General features: G+C 38.3%; 1 protein-coding gene across 1 annotated transcript in view; it reads left to right on the top strand.

Annotated features, from left to right (window-relative positions):
* The first annotated feature begins 6,139 nt into the window (after positions 1-6,139).
* The window catches only part of DMD (dystrophin), a 1,243,922-nt gene continuing 1,226,935 nt past the window's right edge, over positions 6,140-23,126 (top strand). Inside the window, exon 1 of the mRNA XM_065859822.2 lies at positions 6,140-6,335. Coding sequence (XP_065715894.1) covers positions 6,245-6,335 — 91 coding nt within the window. The 5' untranslated portion in view covers positions 6,140-6,244. The remainder of the gene's footprint in view (positions 6,336-23,126) is intronic.

Here is a 23,126-nt window from a genome sequence, read left to right on the forward strand (position 1 = left end):
TTACTCACATTCTTAACAAAGTGCATTTACACATATGTGAGACTAAGAAAATGGAGAACAAAACTCTTAACTTGAACTTGTGAAGGATATTAATATCAGAAATTCCATTTGTCAGCCACATATATTTTCATTTTCCCTTTTCTTCCTCTTGCATTTTTGCACAATGCATCAAGACTTTTTGCTCTAGTATTTTTTGACTGAAGAAAAAACATTAACCTGTGCATATAATCATGCATATGCCACACATAGTGAATCATTCTTTAATTGTATCTCTGTAAACCATAGCCACAGCAGATGTGCCCACACCATAATGAAGGATGGGTTTAAAACAAGATCCAATCGAGTTTGCATTAAAAACAATTAGACTTTCATCAAAAACTTTAAGGGGGATCAAGAATATTTATTACAAGAAGTGCAACATTGCTCTACTAAAAACAAAACAAAAACCAAAAAAAGCAGTACTGTTTGGTGTTTCAACTAACAATTGCAAGGCTATTAAGAAGACTGGATTATACGAGAAGAAAACATTCCATGAGTTTGATAACCTCTTATTTTGGGTAATGATGAGGGCACTGTGGAAATAAAACACTTCATACATTAATTGAATATTCCTTCGATGTGTTTTGTCCGAGTGTAGGTATATTCATACTAGATTATTTGTAATGGACTATAATGCTAGTAGAAATAGCATAAAGATTTGATGAAGAATACTTTAAAAATGTTAAACAGAATTTTTCATTAACGTGTGCATTGTGGGCACAGCAGTGTTGAATTCAGATTATTGTGACAATCTGGTTTTCTCACAAAAGTTTCCAACAGGGTTTCCAAGGGAGAAAATTTCAAATACTCTGGCACTGGGATAAGGTCCCTAATGATCCCTAATTCTTATAAATTAGAAATGAGAACTAGACACCTAAATATCTTTGAGGATAGGGACCTCAATATTTAAGCATTTACTGCATATGACAGCATAAGCCAAGAGATGCCTAATGATAGCTATGAAAATGTAATTAGGCACTACCTCATAGAGAGTGCTTAAGTCTATGCATGAGGCAGTGCTGATTGCCTTTGTAAATATGGTTATGAGCGCTGTAACTGAGAGGTTATTTTGTAGAAGGGCTTTAATACAGGATACATCATTGTGCAATAAATAATTCCTTTTGGCATTTATTTTTATTTATTTTCAGTTACTTAAAGGCCTTTTTATTAAAGATGCAATGTACGTCTTTCTTCTGAATTAAGTACACTAAAAAAAAAATTAAATCTAAAGTAAACAATTCACAACACTGTTTTATATGTATAGCCTTATAATAAGTCTTCAATTTTATGAACATTGTAGCAGCAAAAAATGCAGAAAAAAGGGCATAACACTATCCATCACAAGTAGAGTTTTGTGAGGAAACCTGTGACAAGAATTTGTGCAGTTTACACTAGCATTTGTATTCCCAGGAGGTAAGCATGCCACCAATTTAATAACTACTTATCAGTAAATAAGCTCTCAGGTTTTTTACTGTATTTGGAGTGCTGACTTTCAGTTTTGTTTTAATAGATTATAAAACTAATTCTAAGATGAAAAACAAGCTTTTTAATCAGCTGTGACAAAAAACTATATGTAGACTTGAATAGCAGTTATGAAAGATGGAAAGAAATTACCTCTTTATTTTCAATACCAGTTGTCTCATTTTCCATTTATACCACGTGATTCTTGGTAGCTGAGGGAGTTGCCATGAATTAGTTAGATCAGATGAAGTCTATAACATAGCTACAAATCTTTTTTGCTTCAAAGCAATAATTTTAAAGCATAAATTATCACAAGGAAAGCTTTTATGTATTTTTTTCTGACTGTTTATTAATTTTGATTTACAAAGTAATTAAAAGATAATGTAAGTATCAGAATCCTACATAGCCAAAGAACTGGTTTTAACGTGGGATGGGTCATGCACTGTGGGCAGAATAAACAATACCTTTTTTTTTTTTTAATATGGAAGAGTGTTTTTCCAGATTGAGTTTGACTTTTACCAATAGCTCTCTTACCTAGCTTAATCAAGCTGCAGAAAAAGTTCTGAAGTATCCCAAACAGCCTAGCAAAGCCAGAATGTAACACCAACCATTGGAAAAGACATGGATGATTTTGTAGGATTAAAAAAAAAAAAATAAAAAAAAAGAATCCAGAATGTGAAATTTTCTAAAAAATGTTTGGACCTTTCTTCACAAGGAATTCAATTACCAACCTGAAAGTCAGGACTTTGTCCCATATGAGCCTTTGGTTGTATTTTACTATTTATTATGTTGCATATATTAATGAAAATGGTGGATAAACACTTAATTTTGAATAAACAAATCCTTGTTCCAGTTTGCAGTTGACAATAAGCAGCTGCCTCAACATGACTAGCAACAAATCTGCCTTTCAACATAGAACTGAAAAGAACCAGTGCATTTAAGTGGAATCAAAGCATAGATATGCCTCTAAGGATAGATGATCTGTTAGCCAGAACTGCTAAACCCAGACTGTGAGCATATTTTAGAGTCTATTATTAAGCCAATAGTTTGCTGAAATGGGCTTCTAATAATCTTCAAATATGGCATTAAAATATATTGGTCATTCTAAAATGTAAAATCTAACTGAAAGTCTGCCTAGTATTTGAATTAACCAGCCCCAGCTTTTGACAAACAACTAATCAAATAGTTTTAATAGCATACATTACAAACACAGAATAACATGTTTTCCATGCGTGACTATAAACTAAGGGAAATTTGCTTTCTGGAACAAGAGTGGACTAGCAAGTGTTGCCAGTTAGTGTTCAGCATCATTGAACCTGAACATTTCCTCTTCATCTTTAAGTAACAAACAGGGTACATGCTACATCTACATACTTGTGTATTGCTTTTTTTTTTCTTTTTTCCCTAACACACAGTAAGTTCCTAAGTTTTGGAAATGGTAGTTTCACTTAGGGTTCGAAGACTTGATATTTTTCAGAACTTACAGAGTGTGTTGAATGTAGCTTCTGCAGTGCTGCAGGCATCAGCGTGATCTTCTAAGGGCCCTGCTCTGCAGCTGAGCTTAAAACACACATGTACTGTTGCTCAAATCAGTGAGAAGTATTTTGGAAGCGTATGATTATGCAAAGTGTAGCAAAACAATCTCTTCACTATTTTGGTGTTGTGACGTGACAAAGAGATTTACTGTGACATTTAGGGACCTCAGTAGAAAAACCTCTTCATGATCAGAATAGTTGTTCAGGGAAAGAAGTGTATGAAACTTTTTTTTCTCATTATTAATATTATGGAATAACTTTATCAAAAGAATGTTGCTCTAGTGTCTTACCTTGATTTGGACTTCAGAAGTTTAAATACTTAAGGAAGTTTTGTGATTAGATTAGCTTCCTGGAGACCTGCTTTATCTCAAACCAGAATTTTGTTTGTGGGGAAACAAGACCCATAAGAAGAATGATAACAAACACCACATGAAATACTGCAGAAAGTGACAAATTCTTAACAGAGACTCGGCAGTACTGCAGATATATTTACATGTGTATCTACATACGTATGGATCTACCAGCTAGTGTTTACAGAACTGGGATGTGGATTTCTTAGCCCCAAAACCTCAGGTATCGCACACTAAGGGACTATGCATGCTCATAAGGTTGACAAAATCTGTTAAAATTTCTAGCGTTGAAGTTCTGCACACAATCTTGCTGGATCTCTAAAACAAGTTGAACAGATTCAGCATTTAGTTAAGATAGTGCTCTACTGTAATCAAATTATAGTAATGAGATTTTGGCTACTGATAGAGGCAGTCTGGAGTGACAGAAGTGTCAGTCATGAAATTTTCGTCTCTGTCTTTATTGGCTTCCTTTTACATTCCTCTTACGGAACAGCAGTGATCAGAACTTGGCCATAAAGAGGCAAAATTATCTTCCCTCCATTTTGCCCTTGGGAACAGACAGAAGATGAGTTGGAATAATAAGAGAGAAGCAGCTACACCATCTCCCCACGTGAATTTTGGAGACAGAACAGACAACGTATGGGAGGCTCTGGATCAGCTGTTGAGTAATGCATGAATCCCATTTTAAATTCAGCACTGCTATACATACTATGGGGAGGAGGAAGGCAAACTGCTGTCTTCACTCAAGCACCAGAATGCAACAAGAAAGTCCACTTAAAAATGGGAGGTTGGGAAAACAAGACATAGGGAGACAGATACAAATTACTGCATGTCTGGATTGCTGTGGGACTGGGAGAATCTAGCTGTTAGCTTGGGAAAAAAATGTGTGTGGGTGATAACAGGGTATTAAACAGAATGATGACATTGGAGCAGAAACTACAGACTCCCCTTGCTAGCTGTAGTGCTGTAACCCAGCCTGCAATTTGATCTCAGTCAGGTTTTCAAGCAAGAGCTCCTGTGGTGGGAGCCAAAATTGCATCACTGGAATTTTGTGCGAGTTGGCACACACCAGGGGTGACCAGAGAGAATTGAAAATGGGAATATGGACAAAGAAATATGATATCTCTTCCCTGAATAATCTGAGGACAATTTCATGCCTTTTCTGAGTCTGAGTAATGTTGTGGGTTTTTATTATTATTTAAGGCTGGCAATACTTCATTCTTTTCCCACTCACTTTGTTAGAGTAATAAACACTGCAAACAGAGCTGAAAAATACTTCCCACCTACTTCATCTCATAAGACTCTTGGAAACAACAAGAGGGTAGAACAGAACCATGAGACACCACCTGTGTGGAGGATGTGCCCCACTGCTTCACATGGGGACAAGCCCCTTTCCTCTGGGTCTATCACCATGTGCCTTACTGCCTATAAAAAGTTTTCCTCTAACTGTTAATAGTCTCTGACCTGGTTTTCTTACCTAGATTTTATCTATTTTATTCTATTTAACTCTGTTATCTTCAGACAAGTAAATATCTTCTGATATACTCTGGCATGCATGGAGATTCAAGTCCTTTATCTATGCAAAGTACAAGTGAAAGCATACATTCTTTCTACAGCTTATCCTTAATTTCCTGTCCCTCTATATCTGTTTATGAATTATCTATGAATTGGTATTAAAGCTGAGAAGCAGTTAGGCTAAATTTGTATTAAATATGCTACATTGTTGTCCTGTAAACTAACAAGTGAAAAATAGGTGATTATCTGCCTTCTTAGTGTCCATATTTGGAGGCACAGTTCTTAAGAGCTTGGCTTTCTGTCATAGAGAGAGGTGGTATTTAAGTACATCCCAGCACATTTCTTTCCTGTGCCTGGTTGCTTCCCCCATGAGGTGATGAAAACTACTGAGGGCCTGGTGAGGTGAGGGAAACTCAGTATAAAAGCCAAGTCCTAAAAGTGTGGAGAGAAAACTGAAGAGAAAGGAATAATGGGGGGCTGGAGGCAGCTGACCAGCGGGAAGCGTTTTGTCCCTTGACTGGGATGACAAGGAATTAAGACACCCCTTTTCCATTTCAAACACAGTGTTTTCTGTGTCCTCTTTTGCTAAAGACAGATGCAAGATTTGACAAGCCTGCAGGTATCAATGAGCTGTCAACTCGGGTGGCTTCAAAGGTCTGCCCCGTCCTCGAAGCCGGACTGGGTGAAGCGAGCACTGCTCCGCGGTGCGGACAGTGCCGCTTGATGAGGTCTGCAGGTCTCTCATCCCTCCAAGGATGAATTACATAAGAGGGGGAAGACAAGCTCCGGCGCGTTATTCTTTTGTTCCCCGAGACTCGGGCCCCAGTCCCACCGTGGCAGGTACGGTTGCTCCCCAGGTCCGGCAGGGCTACGGGAGCTCCCGCAGCACAGCCGCGGGTTGCGGGGCCGGTGTCCCCAAACCCGCGCAGCCCTTGGGGCTGCGAGGCTCTTCTGCCGTGGGGGTCCTCCGCGGGGACCCGGGCTGCCCGGGAGGGGGTCCGCAGCGATGTACAGCTCTCTAAGTCACCCCAAAAAGTTGAAATCCTTCGCCCCACAGTGATACAGCTCCTTAGTTCCCGTTCCCCACGCTACCGCGCAGGCGGTGCTGTGGGAGCTGCTCAGTCATTCCTGCCCCTCGTGGGGCCACTTCCTCACTAATTGCTCCGCTCCTCATCGATCGCGCGCTGGGCGGGGGCAAGGGGGGGTCGGAGCCGGAGCCACCGCCTCGGCGCTATTTCAGGGCGGGCGCACCTGTCCCGGCCCGTCCCTGGCTCCCTCCGCCTTCGCCCCGGACCGGCTGCGCTTCGCCGCTTTTTTCCTTCCTCAGCCCTGCACTTCTCGGGCATGTCTGAGACAGGACGTCCCGGCGCCGGTGCCGTTGGGGTGGACGAAGCCGCCGCTGATGAGTTCCGCGATATCATCCGCAGCCGGTCGGGTAAGCACCGCTCCGCTCCTCCCGGCGGGCGCGGGGCTCGCCCGGGCTGGGTTCGCTGCGGGGCGGGTGGGTTCGCGGGGGTCTCGCCGGCGGGGCAGTAGCGTAGACCGAGGCGGGTCGGACGCAGCCCCGGCGTGGGGAGGGCGGTACAGCGGCTCGGGGGAAGTGCGGGGGCGGCGGTGAGCTTTTGTGTGTGGGTTGGAGGTGTTTTTCTTTTTGATTAGCTCAACTTTTCCTTGCGCTCTGTAGCGTAGAAGGGATTTGTCTGCCGGCTTCGCTGGGCGGATCGTGCATCGCGATGTGACAGGAGCGACGTTTGCGCCCCTCTGTCAACACATGAGTGTCGCTGTGCGCCTTTCCCCACCCGCCCCGGGTGTCCCCTGCCTTGTGCTGTGGATGGTTATGCCGCTTGTGTTAGCGGGGCAGGTCGTTAAAGCTGTAAATGGAAGCAGCTGTAACGCTCCCCCAGAGGATAAAGTTTCAGGTGCCTGTGCCCTTTTTGCTTAGCCCTGGAAAGAAACCAAATCCGTGGTAGTAAAGATATTTATAGACTATTCAGCATTTACTCATTTGCAGCACGAGTGCATGTGGAGCTACAAATTAACTCTTTTTGAAGATTTGTGTGCTCGCCCAGTAAACAAGCCTTAAAATAATGGGGTCCTTGCAGACTTAAACGACTTTTAGAAAATTATCTGTGTTGTACTTGTTTTAAGAAACAACAAATACTTGCTATGTATTATGCAATAACTAGAGCTGCTACGGGAATTTTAACTTTGAAAGTGCTGAGGTAGTAGTAAGCAGACCTTAACATTTTAAGTGATAGATTTTGTGAATGTTTTTACTCCAGTAGTGTAACAACACTCTTGTAGCAACATTTGGTGGTTTCCAAGTGGTCTCAGTTGTGCAATTCTTGGGTTGGAGATCTTGTGCTCTTGTGTTTCTTCTAGTCCTGCCAGCCTGCTGCATTTTTCATGTGAACAGTTTCTTCTTCAGCATCTAAAAGGAGGGTTATTGCCCTGGTGGGAGTAGGAAGTGATGGGATTTGGTGGCTGTTCAGTTTTTCTTACTGAGACCTGCTTTTGGCTCCTGTGTTAGGTCTTTTATCTAAGCTTCTGCAGCATGAGGAGAATGTGAAGGAGAAATGTGTTTGAGCTGTCTTCAAAGTTATTCCTGGTTAGGCTGCTTGTGCTACCTCTTATAACAGCACGTGTTCTCCCTTCTGTACTTGGCTTGCTTACAATTTGGGGGGCATAAAATGAAGGATGAGTACAACACAAAGGAAAGATCTCTTCATGTAATAGGTTGTCCTCTTAGTGAATAATGGTGTATCTGGGCAGTTGCTGGTTGGAAATGAGAGAACATGAAGGTGGACAAAAAATAATATTTTATTAATAATATTTTAATGTCTGATTTCCATAAAGTGAAGTTACTATTAGTAACTTGCCTACTAGGTGCTTACAACTCTGAGCTGAGAGAGCCCTGTTCTCCCTTTTATTTTTTTCCCCTATAGCTAGTAACTACTTTAAATGTTCACTTTGATTTCCCATTTTAAAGATTCATAATTGAGAACAGACAACCTCTGAAAAACTAGCCAGAAAATGTTACCTATGCATTTCCTAATTATCCCTTATATTCTCTGTTTCACTTGGAAAGTCTGTTTCCAAATCAACTTCAGTGGCAATATGTTAGGTGTATGGTATCATAATAAGTGTAAGATCTCAAATGGTTCTAAAATGTTTTTCCTGTTTCCTGCTATAAAGCAGTATTAGAATTTAGATGTTAGCAGCAGACATGGAACAAACGTTTGTGCTTCTTAATTGGACACAATTCCCTGGTCTATTCTCTATGATGGATAAGAAACAGGATCAGTTTAAGGATCATAGAATTGTCCCAGATGTTTATAAGCCTGAAGAGATGAGAAAACTCAATTTCCATGGTGATATTCATTACAGGTATACCTTTTTTTTTCAGCAATATACCTCAGAGTGATCTCTTACTTCTAGTTCTCTCTCATTGTTATCATCTAACTTTGAAATGCATTGCTTAGAATCTGACTGTGTGTTTGGGGAGAAATATTTTATATATATATATATATATATATATAATTTCTTCCCAAATCCATAGAAAGATATATATACACCAGCTGTTCAGGCAAATAAGCTGAGAAGAACTTGGTGAGACAGTGTTTGCAAGCCTGAGGATGGATTCATTTTGTTTTGAGATTTTCTGTAACCTATTACAAAGATAAAGCATTTGTGGAGTTGGGATGCTCCATTTGTTTGGATATGTGTTCACCTTGAACAATTTTGAATTGGAAGTCTTTAGAGGGTTTCTTGGGAGTGAAATGCTGGCATAGCCTTCTTACCCATATAGTAATGGTAAGGAGGCTGAATTTTTTTCCGAGACCTGCAGAAAGGATTTTGTGATCCAGTAGGGAAGTTCTTGGTGACTGAAAGTGAAGCTAGTGCAATAAGTCCTTGGTGATTTAGGGCATCAGATACCAAAGGAGCTTTAAAAGAGATTATATCCCACTTGTTTTTAATACTGTTTATATTAATTTTATTAATTTTTTGCCTTTTTGGTTAAAAAAAAAACCAAAACTTGACCTCTGGTAGGTGTAGGTTTTTTCTTTTCATGAAACCAGAAGAAAATATAAGGTAGAACATGTTGATGTATTTGCCATATAAAAATATTCCACACAATTTTTTTGAGGTCTTATTCAAAACCTCAGAGCACCAACATTTTAATGAGGCGAATGGGCTGATGCTGATAGCATTAATCTAGTCATCCTGCTGTCAATTTTAGGTAAAGTAATTGGAAAAAGTTATGAAGATTTACTTCAAGTAAAGACAAAATAAAATCTTAAAATTAAAGCTTGTTAGCACAATTTAAGGGAAAGCAGGCTCTGTCAAATATTCTTTCTCTTTCAGTATATTACAACACACACACACACAAAAAGTACTGGCAATAAAATGCCTAGTAGATTGTTTTAAAACCGCAAAACAGTTGTATTGCAGAAGTTGCCATCAGGGAATTGTAGTGGAATTGAGTTATCGCTGTTACATCTCCACTGGTATAATTACTAGTTCCCGAACTAACTCTTCATTTTTCACTTCCACTAATACAGAATGGCTTGGGTTGCCTGGGCACTCGAAGAAGATTCATGGAAATGCAGAGTTTGGGAGAGGAATGTAAGCAGTGCTGCCAGAGAGAGGGGCTGCATTTGAAAATAATTTAGTGGTCACTGCAGGGCTCTGTTCAGCACGTGCTTGTAATACGATGACATAGGGAAATAGGTGTAGGAAAGCTATTTTTGACTCTTGTGTATGGCATGACTGATACTAGTATGAGAAATCTTTAAGAAAAAGAACATCCACAGAAAATTAGATCTAAGCTGAATTTCTATGGAGGTCAGCCAGTAATTTATTAAATCCTTTTTTGAGAGGTTACAGAAGTGACTTTAGTACTTTGTGTTGAGTATATTCATGGGCAGAAAATCCTGGATGCTGAAAGTCTGGCAGGGGAAGGTATAACAAAAAAGTGATAGCTAACAAGTTCAAATTAAATCATGTGTTATCTTGAGCAGGGAAGATAGTTTACCGCTAGGGATAGATCCTCCATCTCTACAGATGTTTGATGCAGCACTTGGTACTTTTAAAGCTGAGGTTTATCCAAATGCAAGTTACTGGATTCAATACTTAAGAGCGGGTCGTAAGTAATCAGTCCAGTCATCTGTTTCATGGTCCCTTCTGGCCATAATAGTATTCATTTGTGAATCTTCTCTTAATAGAAGGACATGTTCTACCTTGTTCTTCAGTATAATGCTTGCCATCTGAACTGGGCTTTCTCCAGACCTGATGGACCATCATGTTCCTTGCTGGTGGGAGGTTGAGCATCCTCCTTTTGTTCTGAGTTGGTGTGGTGGCAATTCTGAAATATCACTGCTAAACCAGAATCTAAGTCTCAAGATTTGTTGTCCAAGATTGATTTAGACAGCTGTTAAGTTAGTGTTTGCGAAAAAGACAGTGTAAACCAACAGTAAATATGAACATATTACAAGTTGCAATCACTTTTCCATTCTATATGCTTACCGCATAAAAATAGTAATTTTAGAAAACAATGTAAATACAACTCAAAGCAGAGAGCATTTTTCTGCAATAAAAAAAAGACTTTCATCAATTTAATGAAGATCTAAATTTTACTATTACTGTTGCAGAACTTAGTAACTGTGGTCATGATTAGTAACAAAAAGCCCTCTAATTTATTCTTTTTCATACACAACCTTTAGAAAAAGGCCCTAAGGATTCATTTGTCCTTAACTTCTATTAAAAACAAACAAACAAAAAAATCAACAAACAAACAAAAAAAAACCCAGTGCAGATCCAGTGCATGCTGTTGTTAGGACATGATGATTTTGTTTAGAAGAATAATTTGGTGTGGTTAAGGGTTTGTGCGTAAGGTCTTAATCCTTTCCACATTCCTTTCTACTAATTTGCATGACTTGAGTTTTTGACTAGAAGACACAGGCAAGCAATTCTTAGAAATGAACACTAAGCAGTATTGAACAAGTGTAAATCCTGGAGACTTGGTTTCCTGTTTTACTTTAATACTGTAAAAAGGTATAGATACAATCTATGATGGTAATACAAGTGGTTAAATAGACCTACAGTGGTTCTTTTCCCTTCTTTCTCCTCTTTGTTCTGCTGCCCTCCCCCAGTTTCACTGACATGGAAGCTGCAGGTGACTAGAGCTGTTAGTACATATCCCAAACAGGATAACTTGAGTGGCTGCTTCTCTCTCTCTCCAGCACCTGGAGACCTGACAGAGCTCCCTGGGTTCATCACTACAGGACTGAGCTCTGCCTGTTTGGCTGAAGCACATGTCCCATTGCTCCTCCACATGATGATGCCTTGTGAACATTAGTAGTACGTCTGGGAAAACAAATGAATTGATTAATGGTTCGGAGTAACAAAGCATCTGTGCTGTATCCAAGGTGTGGTAGCTTGCTGATTGGGGAACCTTGTCTGCCAGCACATCTCTGCTGTGCTGAGCGTCGTGATGCAAGTGTGCCAGGGGGCCAGGACAAAGAATTCACTATGCTCAAATGTGTGTGCTGCTCCCTGTCAGGAAGTGTCACAATAGCATTTATGGAGTGCTTCTGGGCAAGAAAAAAAAAGTGATATCTGGACTGTATCTGTGTGAGGTTTGGTGGCATGCTTGTGTGGCATTGCTACCCTAGCTGCAAATAGTTGGATCCCCTTAAAAAAATAAAAGAAATACCTTTGTGGCTGTTGAAGGTGGAGATTTGATGCTGATGAATCAGAAGTGTTTGCAGTGAAGGGAGACTTGTATGTGATATCTCTGTTCCTAAAAGTGCAGTGTGTGGGAACAACTGTGGATCTTGTCCAAAATGGGTTTTGGAGGCTGAGCCAAGCTACTATATGGGGGAAAGTACAGGGTCATTAGTCATAAGTGTATGCATGGATTAAAATAAATATATCTTTATTTATACATAATTATTTTACATACAAAATTTGTCTTTGAATGCATATAGTTTCATATTATCTAAAGAAAAAAATACTGTGCTGGTAACTCTGAATGAAATAGAATTCAAATGTGGATATAAACTGTTCAGACTCTTAATTCCTGGCTTTGCTGCTTCAGCTGTGGTTTTGTGGGACACTTGTAGCATGCAAAGCAATTGCAGGACAAAAGCTGCTAGTGATGTGGTAGAAACATCCTCCTGTTCATCCCACTTCAGGACATAAGTTTGCTGGGCCCACCAAGCAGAATATAGTCAAGTGGGGTATTTTTTCCTAGTTACGTATTTAAAAGACATGAGTCCTTTTCAGAAGTGCTAATCACTTGCAGCTTCTGTTAGTTCTCAGTCATTTTAGCCTGAACAGAACTGTGTGGGGGAGGGAAATCACTCCTAAAAGCATTACCAAAATGTCTCAAAACTTAACTCCTGTTAAGCAGTAGTCTCTTTAAAATAAAAAATGCTGACTTTTGAGCAATGGTAAAAGGTCAACTAAACAGCTGTTCAGTTAAATATTACATTTAAAATCTTGCTCTCTAAATATGTGTTGGGTTTGTATTGCCTGTCTTCTGTATACTGTTGCTAAGGCAACGGTATTTTTGTATGTTAAGAAGTTCTGCTATTTCAAATGTAAATGTAAAGAAACATTTTATGTTTCTTAAACTAGCTTTAGACATGCAACATTTGTAAATGGTTAGCATTTTAGCTAGTTAGGTACAGGTATATGGGCTTTTTCTTTTGTATGACTGCTGATTCTGGCCTCTGGATAAGTATACACATCTTGTGATTAACTGTAAGTCTTGTTGGACATTAAAAGGTAATGGGTTTATTTTCATTAAAGGAAACTCCTGCAATTTGGATCTCAAATTGAGAGAGCTCAATTCAACACTTGTCCTCTCTCCCTTTTTAAGGTAGGGATAATTACTGACTTGAATAAAGTGGTGATTTGTTTGGGGTCATCAGCAAGGGAAAAAAACACCCTGGCATTAAGTAACGTTGAAGTATGAATGTCTTCCTTGTGAAAGCTGGTCTTACTTCATGATGCTCCATTCAATGTTGAATCTATGTGATTACTTCAAATAAAGTCCCACGTATTTCTGAATCTTGATGGGAGTTGTGCTCTTTTGTGTAATCTGGCAAGAGTATTGTACTGAATTTCGAGGTTAGTTTTATGCTGTTCTTATCCTAGATGATTGATACGAAGAGCACGATGTGACTGAGTTATGCTGTGGCATGCAATCAGATACTATAAATAGTATTATGTACATAATGTCTTGGAAGTGGTTGCTGGGCTGCTTCTAAAGTGCACTTTAGCTTGGATATTGAATGCATAGTTTGGCTCATCATTTTTAAATATCAATCTGTTCATTAGGCAGATAATATACTGGCTAGCTAATTTATTTTCTTGTTTGGAAAGCTGATTGAATTGTAAAGAAACATACACTACTTAAAACAAGTTTATATTTTGTTTCTAGTTTGTGAATTCTCTTTGTACCTATTGCCAGTGTATGTGATCCTTATCAAATAGAAAGTGCACCCTTATAAAATTATTTAGGACATTTTTCATGCCTTGCAACTTTCATTTCCACCTTGTTGTACAAGGAAAAAAAAGTAAATCAGACTTTCCTCAAATCTAGTGTTCTACCTAAGTTTAAGATGATGATGGAGGGGAAGAGAAGCTGTAAAGGATGTGAATTAGTGAAAACTTCCAGATAAGCTGTGGCCACCAATAAGCTTACTGCAAAGAACGTCTGGCCTTGTTTGATTTAAAAGTTAAGGTATATCTTAGGAAATAATATCTTTTATCTTGAGGCATTATATAAACAAGCAACCATTGAAGCAAAATTTATTTAGCTATAATTTCATCACTTCATGATGTTAACTTTTTGCTAGATGATGGAGTCTACCCTTTTCATTTTCTCTAGTGCCAAGAGGAACTTGTTATTTTGATGTTTGGAATTTGTTGAACTGCTTACAAGTGGATTAATATGACATTTCAACTTTGTCATAAGATCAGTAGAAGTAAGCTAACATAATAAAGGTTGTCTAATAAAGTTACATTCAATAGTATTTTTCTTCCTGATGGTCCACATCTGTTGCAAACAGTCTTCATGAACTGTCCTCAGCCTTGCAGGCTGCCTTCAAAGTGTGAAGTGGAAATTTGTTATATGTATGACCCAAACATTTTTCTCTAGTTCCAAATATGCCTTACAATTCTAGAGGCCTTCTTTCATTAGATTGTCACAGTAAGCACATAGGTTTCTGAATAAACGAGCAACTGGGAAAACAAAATCTTCTATACATAATTTGTTTTATTTTGCTTTTTCTGCCCACAATAATTAAGCTAATTCAATTAGGCTTTGTGTGATCTTTCCCCTTTAATCTCAAGTATAATGTTTTGCTGAAGGCTAGAGGGATGTAACTAAGGATTGGCAATGTGCACTTGTAAAATACCATTCTTCAGCTGAATGCTAGCCGCCTCCACAAAAGGATTTCTACTTGTTGTGGAAATGGAGTTGTGTGGATGTGAACAGTGGTAACTTTGTATCCTTGCAATTTTGGAAAAATCTGGCTGGTTACTGCTGGTCTCCAGCTTGACTGAAGTGTCAGTGTGCTGTGAAAAACATGTGAAACTTCAGAGGACTTGCTGCTTGGTTCAGATTCCTTCCCCATGGATTCCTAAACCCAACAGATGGGTGAAGAACACTTATACTGTGTGAAGAAATGTTCTGGTCTGCTTCCCAATCCATCTTGGACTTGCTTTTTTTTTTTTTCACCTCTTTGTGATGTTGGTTGCCAGTGATAGCGATAATGACAGTAGCGTTAGAAGATGACCTGTGCCTTGGGATAACTGCTGAGTGAGTTTGCTTGTTTTTTAATGGCTATAAAGGTTATTGGTAGTGCAGAAAAAGAGTGGTAATGCTACAATGAAATATGTTACTTGCTGAGCATTTACTGGTTGGCTTGATCAGATGTGCAATGTGGACATAACCTGAGGCTGCTGCTATTGAGGTAGGCTCCTGCACTTCCACACTGAAAGTAATCAGGAGATAACCTGATTCATTAGAAATAATTAAAAGAAACAGTACTAATTGGTCATAACATCCTCCAGTAGAAGTTGCTAAACTTTTCCTAAGCCCTTGGGAGAGGAAACAACCAATAATTATTTGTTTGAATATAACCAGACGGGTAAACAGGATGGCCCTCAGGCAGTCTTCTCCCTTTTCTCTAGGTAATCCCACATGATCTTGTCTAGAATTGTGGTCTTATGGGTTTCTACCAGGGTTCCTGCTAAACAGAGAAATGAGTCTACAAAAGGAGGAGGTTCTGATTTGCATGTCAGTGTAGAAAATTAATTTATCATAATGATTGCTATTTGGCTGATGGTTAAACAGAGACATAGATAATACTAATGCATTCTTTTTGCAAGACTGAAAAGTCAATTAAACTCCATGCAGCTAAGACAGATCCTTTTTCATCAAGATTTCCTTGAAGGCTCATGTGACTTCCTCCAGATAATAAATTAGCAACTGGGAATGGAATACCAAAGCCATTCTTTAAACTCTTAATATGAACTCTCTCAGAATACATTGGAGAAAATTCAGCTGCAGTAGTGTTGTTCCCACCCGCCCTGCTCCTTAAAAATTGGTTGGAAAAAATCTTCTGACTCATTTAGACTTATGTAAAATATGCTGCTGGAAAGTTCTTAGTGATGTGATATGTCAGGATTTCAATCATCTGTTGGGAGAAAGAAAATAAGGTACAGTACACAGACATGACTACTGCAGTCAAACAACTAATTCATATTAAAAACATAAGCACTCACCAGGAAGAGTTTAAAGCTTCTGCAAACCTAGAATAGTTTTAAAAGCTTCAGAGCTTAAGTTTTATGAAGGAACTGTATTTTTTTTTTTTTTTTTTTGTGGCTAGGCTTTTTAAAACAATTATTTCGACTTAGCTGATATTAGCAATATATTTCATCTCTTGTAGCTGTTGTAATTTGAAAATGCTTCTGAGTTTTGAAGTAAGAATCTGTATAAACACTTTGAAATCTCAACTTCATTGTGAAAGATGAGCCTAATGCTCTTTGTTCCAAAATGCTATACCTTCTAGCATCCTAAACAGATAAGGCTATATGTCAATCATACCAGAGATATATTTAAAACTCATGCTTTGTCTTTCATAAGTATATCTTTTACAGCTAGCAGAAAGAAGGATTCTTCGTTCTACCTGAAATTAAAATAATTTTTGCAATAACAAATGTTCTTTAAGAAAAACAAAGCTCACCAAGAATTGCAGTTGTGGAATGGGGAACCCAACTTCAGCTGAACTTGGGATTACTCACCAGTACATGCCGTAACAGGGACTGATGGGGAACCTTCTGCTGAGTATAGGTGTACAGAAAATCCCCCAAAATCTTCAGGTTATAAGCGTTTGGTTTTTTTTTTATTTATTTGTTTGTATGTTGGTGATTTCTGTTTGTTTGTTTTCGATAAAGATAGCCTCTCTTTGCTCCACAGACTGTGGATGAAATGCTAATTGAGTTTCCAGGTTATAGCAGTGTGATATGTTGCAGCTCTGACTTCTCAGTGTTGATTAATTACTCTTCATCTACTTGTAACTGAGCAAGATGAATCTGCATTGTATTTCAAATGTGGATGGCCATTCTCTGATGAAATCCAACTTTACCTTAATTCACACTGACTGAGGCTAATCTTCTGAGCAGGCTTTCCTCTGACTTCAGAGGATGCTTCTACACATGACCCTGTCTTCAGGGGACATGAGCCACCTTTGTGTACCCCAAAGCCTGACTTCAAGCTCCATCATATAGAGTTGAGGGTCCTGTCAGAACTTGATGCAACTTGCTGAAGTTAACACTGTTGTTATAAAGCTACAACTTAAGCACAGGCTGCTATTGCACAGCGTGGCTACCAGCAGCATGAACTGCAGGCTGGGCACTTGACATGTTAGTCCTGGTTACTAGACAGTGTACCAAAACCAGCATAATGGTAGCTGTTGGCACTTATAGAGACAGAATAGCACGAGAACATTCTTGTATTCTGAAAGATAAATTATGGGATGTAGTATACCTGAGTGAAAGTAGTGGGTGGTTGGGTATTTTAGGAAGTGGTATTCTAGTAGAGAAGGGAAAGGCTGGCTTGTTTCTTACAAATCCTCTGGCTGTGATTCCTCAACAAAGCACTGTTAATGAAGGAGAGATGAAGCCTTAGAATAGACAAATGTGTTCCCTGTATATAACACCATGAATGCATGGTAAATTGTTGTACTGTAGTAGTTTAAAAAAAAAAGTTCTGAAGCTATCATTTGTTCTAGCAGTATTTAGCAGTGTATTTGATGTGCTTCTATCTAGACAGATGCAGAACTTGTAAAGAGAATGGTACACTATATTAATATCTGAGCCGATTGAGAGTGACTGGGATGGTAAGGAATACAGAGTTCTCTCTTGTGTCTCAATTATGTATAATATACATATATGCTGGCTGGGGAAGAAAAAGAAAAGTTAAATTTCACTTAAAATATCTTATTTAATATTTTCATGTAATTCAATGAGAATGTTACTGGCAGCAGTTTTCAGAACACTCAACAGAGTAAAGAGCAGCTTGGCACACTTCCGTTTTCAGAACTTCAAGTTCAGTCAGACAGTCAGATCCTAAAACTGGTACTGGAATTAAACTTTTTTTTTTTTTGAGTTTACCCATGTAGCACCTGGCTTCACAGGAATTCCATGCAGACATAGGTGTGACTGGAATGAGGATATCCCTTTACAGGGTTGTTGTGAACCAGAAGTTGTAGTGACTTACCTTCAGTGCATGTTCAGCTTACTTAATGAAGTGATGAACAAGTGAATAAGGCTGAATATACTGAAAGGCAAAAAAAGCTGTGAGTTGTCTAGGTATACTGATGCATGGCATTTTTTCTGCTTTTACCCCCTACACTGATGAGAAGTTTATCCACTTATTGCTGTTCATAAGAACTTAATAAAACTAAATTCAGCTTTTTCTTCAATGCATATATTTGTTCAAAGATAGTCTATTGAAGGATGAACCAGGAGGCTTCAGAGTCAAATAACAAAATCGGTAGAAAATTCAGGTGTGTGAAATGTACTTTGTCTTTTTCACAGCAATCACATAGAGAATGTTTAAAGGAAACATCCTTGTTTAGTAACAAACCAGCTCAAGTTTATATAATTAAGAGGTCTGGATTTGACATGTGTAGCTGAATTATTTGATTGTTGAGTTTCTATCTTAATTCAGGGATTTTTCCCAGCAATGCTAGAGGATCACTTGCTTCTCAAAGATAGCACTGGAATGCAAAGAATGCTTTTGAGATACTTTTGAGATGCTTCACAGCACATAGTATATCCTGCATATGATCTTGCCTGTGATCCTTTGAGCAGGGTTCCAAACTCCAGTGTTTTGTGAAATTAATATCTTTTTACTAACTCCACTGATCAGCATACCTGGTTAAGACTTTGGATTTTATTGCTTCTGGAAAAAAAAAAAAGTGATTTCTCAGTTAGTGTTATATTCAGGTATATGTTTCATAGCATTAATTACAGCAGGCTCTTGATTAAGAAAGCTTAATTAGTTTTCTCATTTTAGGATAAAATTAGTGTCTTATAAAATTTAATGACTATAGCTTTCTTTCATAGGAATGCATCTTCATTGTAATCAATATTTTGGTGTTTTGAAGACTAAAGAGGTCATATACTAGGTGAAACATAACTAATTGACATGTCTAAGATACTTTAAAAAAAGACACCCCCAAAACCCAACAGCAACATAAACCACTACAAAATAGAGAGTTTATTTTGCTTTAGTCAGGGTTATGTTTACATGTATTCTTAGGTCCATTAATGCATTTTGAATTCTAGACCAACATTTTTCTGATAGAGCAACTGGACCATGCTTCTTTGCTTAAGAGGTAATTCTGAGATGAAGCTTTATAATGTCCTTAAATTATCTTAATATATACTTTTATATTAAAAAAAATAGATCTGTAACAATCATAGTTCAAAGGGAAAGATGCAAGAGTAACTCAGAGTACTAGTATTTTGGGAGCATGTATGTATGTGTGTTTGACTTTTTTTCCCACCAGTACAACTCAACATCAGAAGTGCATTAGCAGTTCTATTGCATTTTGTAGTACAATACAGTAGATAACTAGCTGGTTGGTAAACTGTAGAGGAGACAAGATGTCCTGAAATGTAGAAAAGGTAGCATAGAAAATGGGCTCCTTGTTCAGCAAGGTACCCCATTATCTTGGTGAGATTTTGTGTGGTAGTGTTTTTGTTTGGGGCTGGAGGGGTGTGGTATATAGTTTTGCAGTTTGGGATTTTTTTTTTGTGGGGTGGGTTTGTTTTGTTTTTGAAGCCCTGTTATTGTAATCATTTGGCTATATTGGATCCCAGGTTTTTTGTGCAGAATAAGAAGGAAGATGTCACCCTTTTCATACACTAGTAGAGCTGAAAAATAAGGATCAGCCAGTGTCTGTTACTGTGCTTTCTGTCTGTAGGTAAATGTCTGCACATGGGGGCTTGTCTTCAATATTTAGGATTCCCAGTGGAGGTACTACATGCTTAAGTTAAGCCTTGCAGAGTTTTTGTAATGCTTTCAGGGGTAAAGTGATATGTTAAGTCATGAATATGGCCTTTAAAAATATTCTAGCAAATGTTAGTAGTGGGGGGTGGGTGAAGGGGTTGGGCTGAAAAGAGCTATCTCAGTTGAAGAACAACATAAGTGGTTCTGCAGAAGCTTGTGTTCTGCGCAGTTCTTCGCAGAAGTGTCCTGGTCCTCTTATTCAGGCAACATCTTCACAATTTTAACAATATTATACGAAGGACTACAGTAAGGTTTGTGGAAACTGTAGTTCACAGGAACAAAAAAGTGAACACTTTACAAGAATGGAAGTAGATTTTATGCAAGTGACCAAAAAAGCTGGAGAAAGTTGTTGAAAAATTCCAAAGTACACATGTAAGATGTGGCATTGTAGCATCATGAATTGCTCTGTAACACATGAAGAATACACAAACTTCTAGGGTCCTGGATCTGACTCCTCAGAGAAGGGGAGAAATTGTGCAGATGGTACTGCAGCAATGGATGTTAGCCTAAACTGTCTTAATGTTCAACAGAGAAGTAAGGAGCTGTAACTTAATTGTATAAAGAACTGAAGAACATAAACCACCTTGGTTTAAAGAAGTCTCTGTAAATAGGTACTTTATTTGCAGAACCACATGTCCTGCTGTCAAGTTTCACAGCAGTACACAGTATTCTTACTTAAATGGCTATATAACCAATTAGTTGTAGGTGTTACCAACTTGCTGTGGTCTGGGAAGAGTTCAGTATTCAAGTAACATGTTTGTGAAGAAGATTGCATGATAAAGGATGTGGATTAGAATTCTGGCCACTTTGCTCTGTGTGTTTCTTTATAATTAAGAAGTATGAAGTCTTTATTACTAAAAGCATTGCCTAACTATAGCCACATATAATGCAGAAATATTGAATAAAAAAATTCTAAGCACCAGTCCTATAGTTCCTATGTGAGACAGTGGTAAGCTACTTGAGTATTTGCTTTAACCTAGAACTAGCTATACCAAATAGATTATCAAACTCCTGTTTAGTAGTGAGAGAAGTTTAAAAAAGGTGAAAATCATCTAAGTAACTGCATAGAATGAAAAACTGGATCCCCATTGCTTCAAAAGACAATTCCTAGCAGAACAAACCAATATAATATTGGTAGCAATTTTCCAGTGATATAAAAATTGGAAATCTATTAATAAGTTTTGTGGAGTGAGAATACTCTGTGAAAAATGGTAAACTATTGAGCTTCTTCATTTTAGAAATAATGTAGATTGCTTGTAACTGTCCTTTTTGAGATCATAAAAGGCTGACACTTCATGGATGTTGCTTCAGTAAGTGACATTATATTTGTCTTAATTGAAGCGTGGAAGTAGTTTCATAGGGGATAAGGCTTTTTAAGGTTTATGTTTACTTTAAATTGTCCTGTAAAGATTTGTGGAGTAAATATTAAAATGTGAACATGTTATGAGTGAACCTTTTTGAGCCCATTCCTTTAGAACAAAAGATCTGAGATTCTTGGATGGTGTCAGATGGTTTATGTGTTTAAAGCCTTAGAGTATGTTTCAGGGACCGTACTGGAGCTTTTGAACCATTCTATAGTGTGGCTTTTGAATATATTCAAACTAGGCATGAGATTTGAACAACTACTAGACAGCTTTAATGGTCAGTGTTATAATGAGGTAGCAAATGGCATCACGCTATCTTTTAAAAAACAAAACAAACCACCAAAACCCCAACAAAAAAGACCCTTTAATTCAGAGCTGTTGGAAGTGATGATCTTAAGCTTCTCATGTACTTGCTTGTACTCTGATGGAACCTATTAAAGACAGATCCAAATACCTAAGGTTAAATTCTGCTCTTGCATCTGTAAGGGTTTACTGGAATGCAGTAGGACTCTGGTAAGAAAAGGGGAATCACTCTGTTTTGCATAGTAGAGTTGAATTTTTGTTGTCTCTCTTTATCAGAATTTCATTCATATATTGTCATTTTGTACTGTAATGTAAAACACTATTAGCTGTACAGTCAACTCATGTAGACTGACTTCTGGTGGTGATGAGATGGAGCCCTCTCCTACCTACAGACCTACATGAATGCAGCTCAGATTTTGACTGATGGCCAGATCTAGCCTGTGTTGTCTAGAGGTGGTGTAAGTGTGAAGATTATTAGTATAGGGAAGAATTACCCAGTCTTGGGTCTGCTTCACAATTTTGTATTTTTCAGCTACATTATCGATGTATCTGCATTCTCTTACGAGATGTATATACTCCAGTATAGCAGTGTCAGCAGCTGAATTTTAATAGCTCTTGCTGGAAGAAGTTAAGAAAAGATATGGAAAATCTATCAGTCTTTAGAAAGATTTATTTTAAGTGCTTTTCCATAACAAGTTGTTTAAATATTTAATGCAATGTACACATAAACAATTATTTTATGAGGAATACCTTCATTAAATATTCAAAGCAGGTGCAGATATTTTATAATATGGCAGGAGGACTGGAAGGTGCTTATCTAAGGAAAAGAAAATGTATTCTATAAAATGATCAGATAATAAGTTTCTAGCTTGCAAGCCCTTTCTGAAGAGCTGATAGGATTGTAGACCTCATAAGCTTTGCAGCAAATGCAATGAGGCACATATCATATGTTAGTGTACATGCACAAGAGTGTGTTTGCATTGTGACTCTCAATCTTGCATACATATGTGCACAATTGAATCTCTCGTAAGAAATGTAATTTACAGCCTAATGAAATTCCCTAGGCTGTAAATTTTGGTAAGTGACTGCTTTTTCAAGGTTCATGTCCTGTATGTCTTTCTGTAAGCCTGCTTTCTCAAATGCTGCTTTCCCTCAACCTCTCTGACTCATGGGAGACTAACAGGGGATCCCTTTTGATTTACCATCTGTGCTGCAAATTCTCCTCACAAATCCCTGTTCATTAAATGCTTGTTCCCCCTCTTCTTTAATACTACCTATAATGCAGTTTTATATGTGGTAGCTTGTTGCTATGCTGCTGCTTGCACTGAGTGATGGCACTTGTTCTCTGCCCGGCTGGTCATGACTGCCTGTGCACTTGCATTTGATTACTAGATCATGTGTTTCTGGTTTGAAGCGCATCCATGAGACTACTAACTACAGTTACAGAGTTATGTTTCTCTACTTCTGATGTTTTTGCATAGCCAGTGCTGGACCGCAGAGGCAGGATCAACAGGAGAGTTTAAAATACTGTTAAAGGGAATTACGAAACAGTGAAAACCCCAAGGCTGCTGCTTCTGTCCTAACCATTTGTACAAGCTCACTTTGAATTGGTTTGGCAATGGCAATTTCTGCCCTACTAAATCTATGAAACTGATGTTTCCCTCTAGACTGCAATCCCAGATGGAGTGTGTCTGTCCCTTCAAAGACTGATGTTGGGGTCAAAAGGCCATATTGTGTTGCAGTTTGCTTTTCTTTCAGAAAGTGCACTGTCGCTCCACCCTGTTACTCCTGTTGAATCAGTTATAATTGGGAGGGAAATCTATGTGGAGCAGTAAGTTGTGAAACTGTGTACAAGTGGCTGAAACTTCTTATAGTTCATACATGGGATTTTTCTTGTCAAAGCTGTTTTGTACTCCCTCCCTTCCAATTACCTTTTATTGCACCTCTGAAGTCTAATCCCAGC

The sequence above is a fragment of the Patagioenas fasciata genome, chromosome 1 (genome assembly GCF_037038585.1).
Source record: "Patagioenas fasciata isolate bPatFas1 chromosome 1, bPatFas1.hap1, whole genome shotgun sequence".
Classification (NCBI taxonomy): Eukaryota; Metazoa; Chordata; class Aves; order Columbiformes; family Columbidae; genus Patagioenas; species Patagioenas fasciata.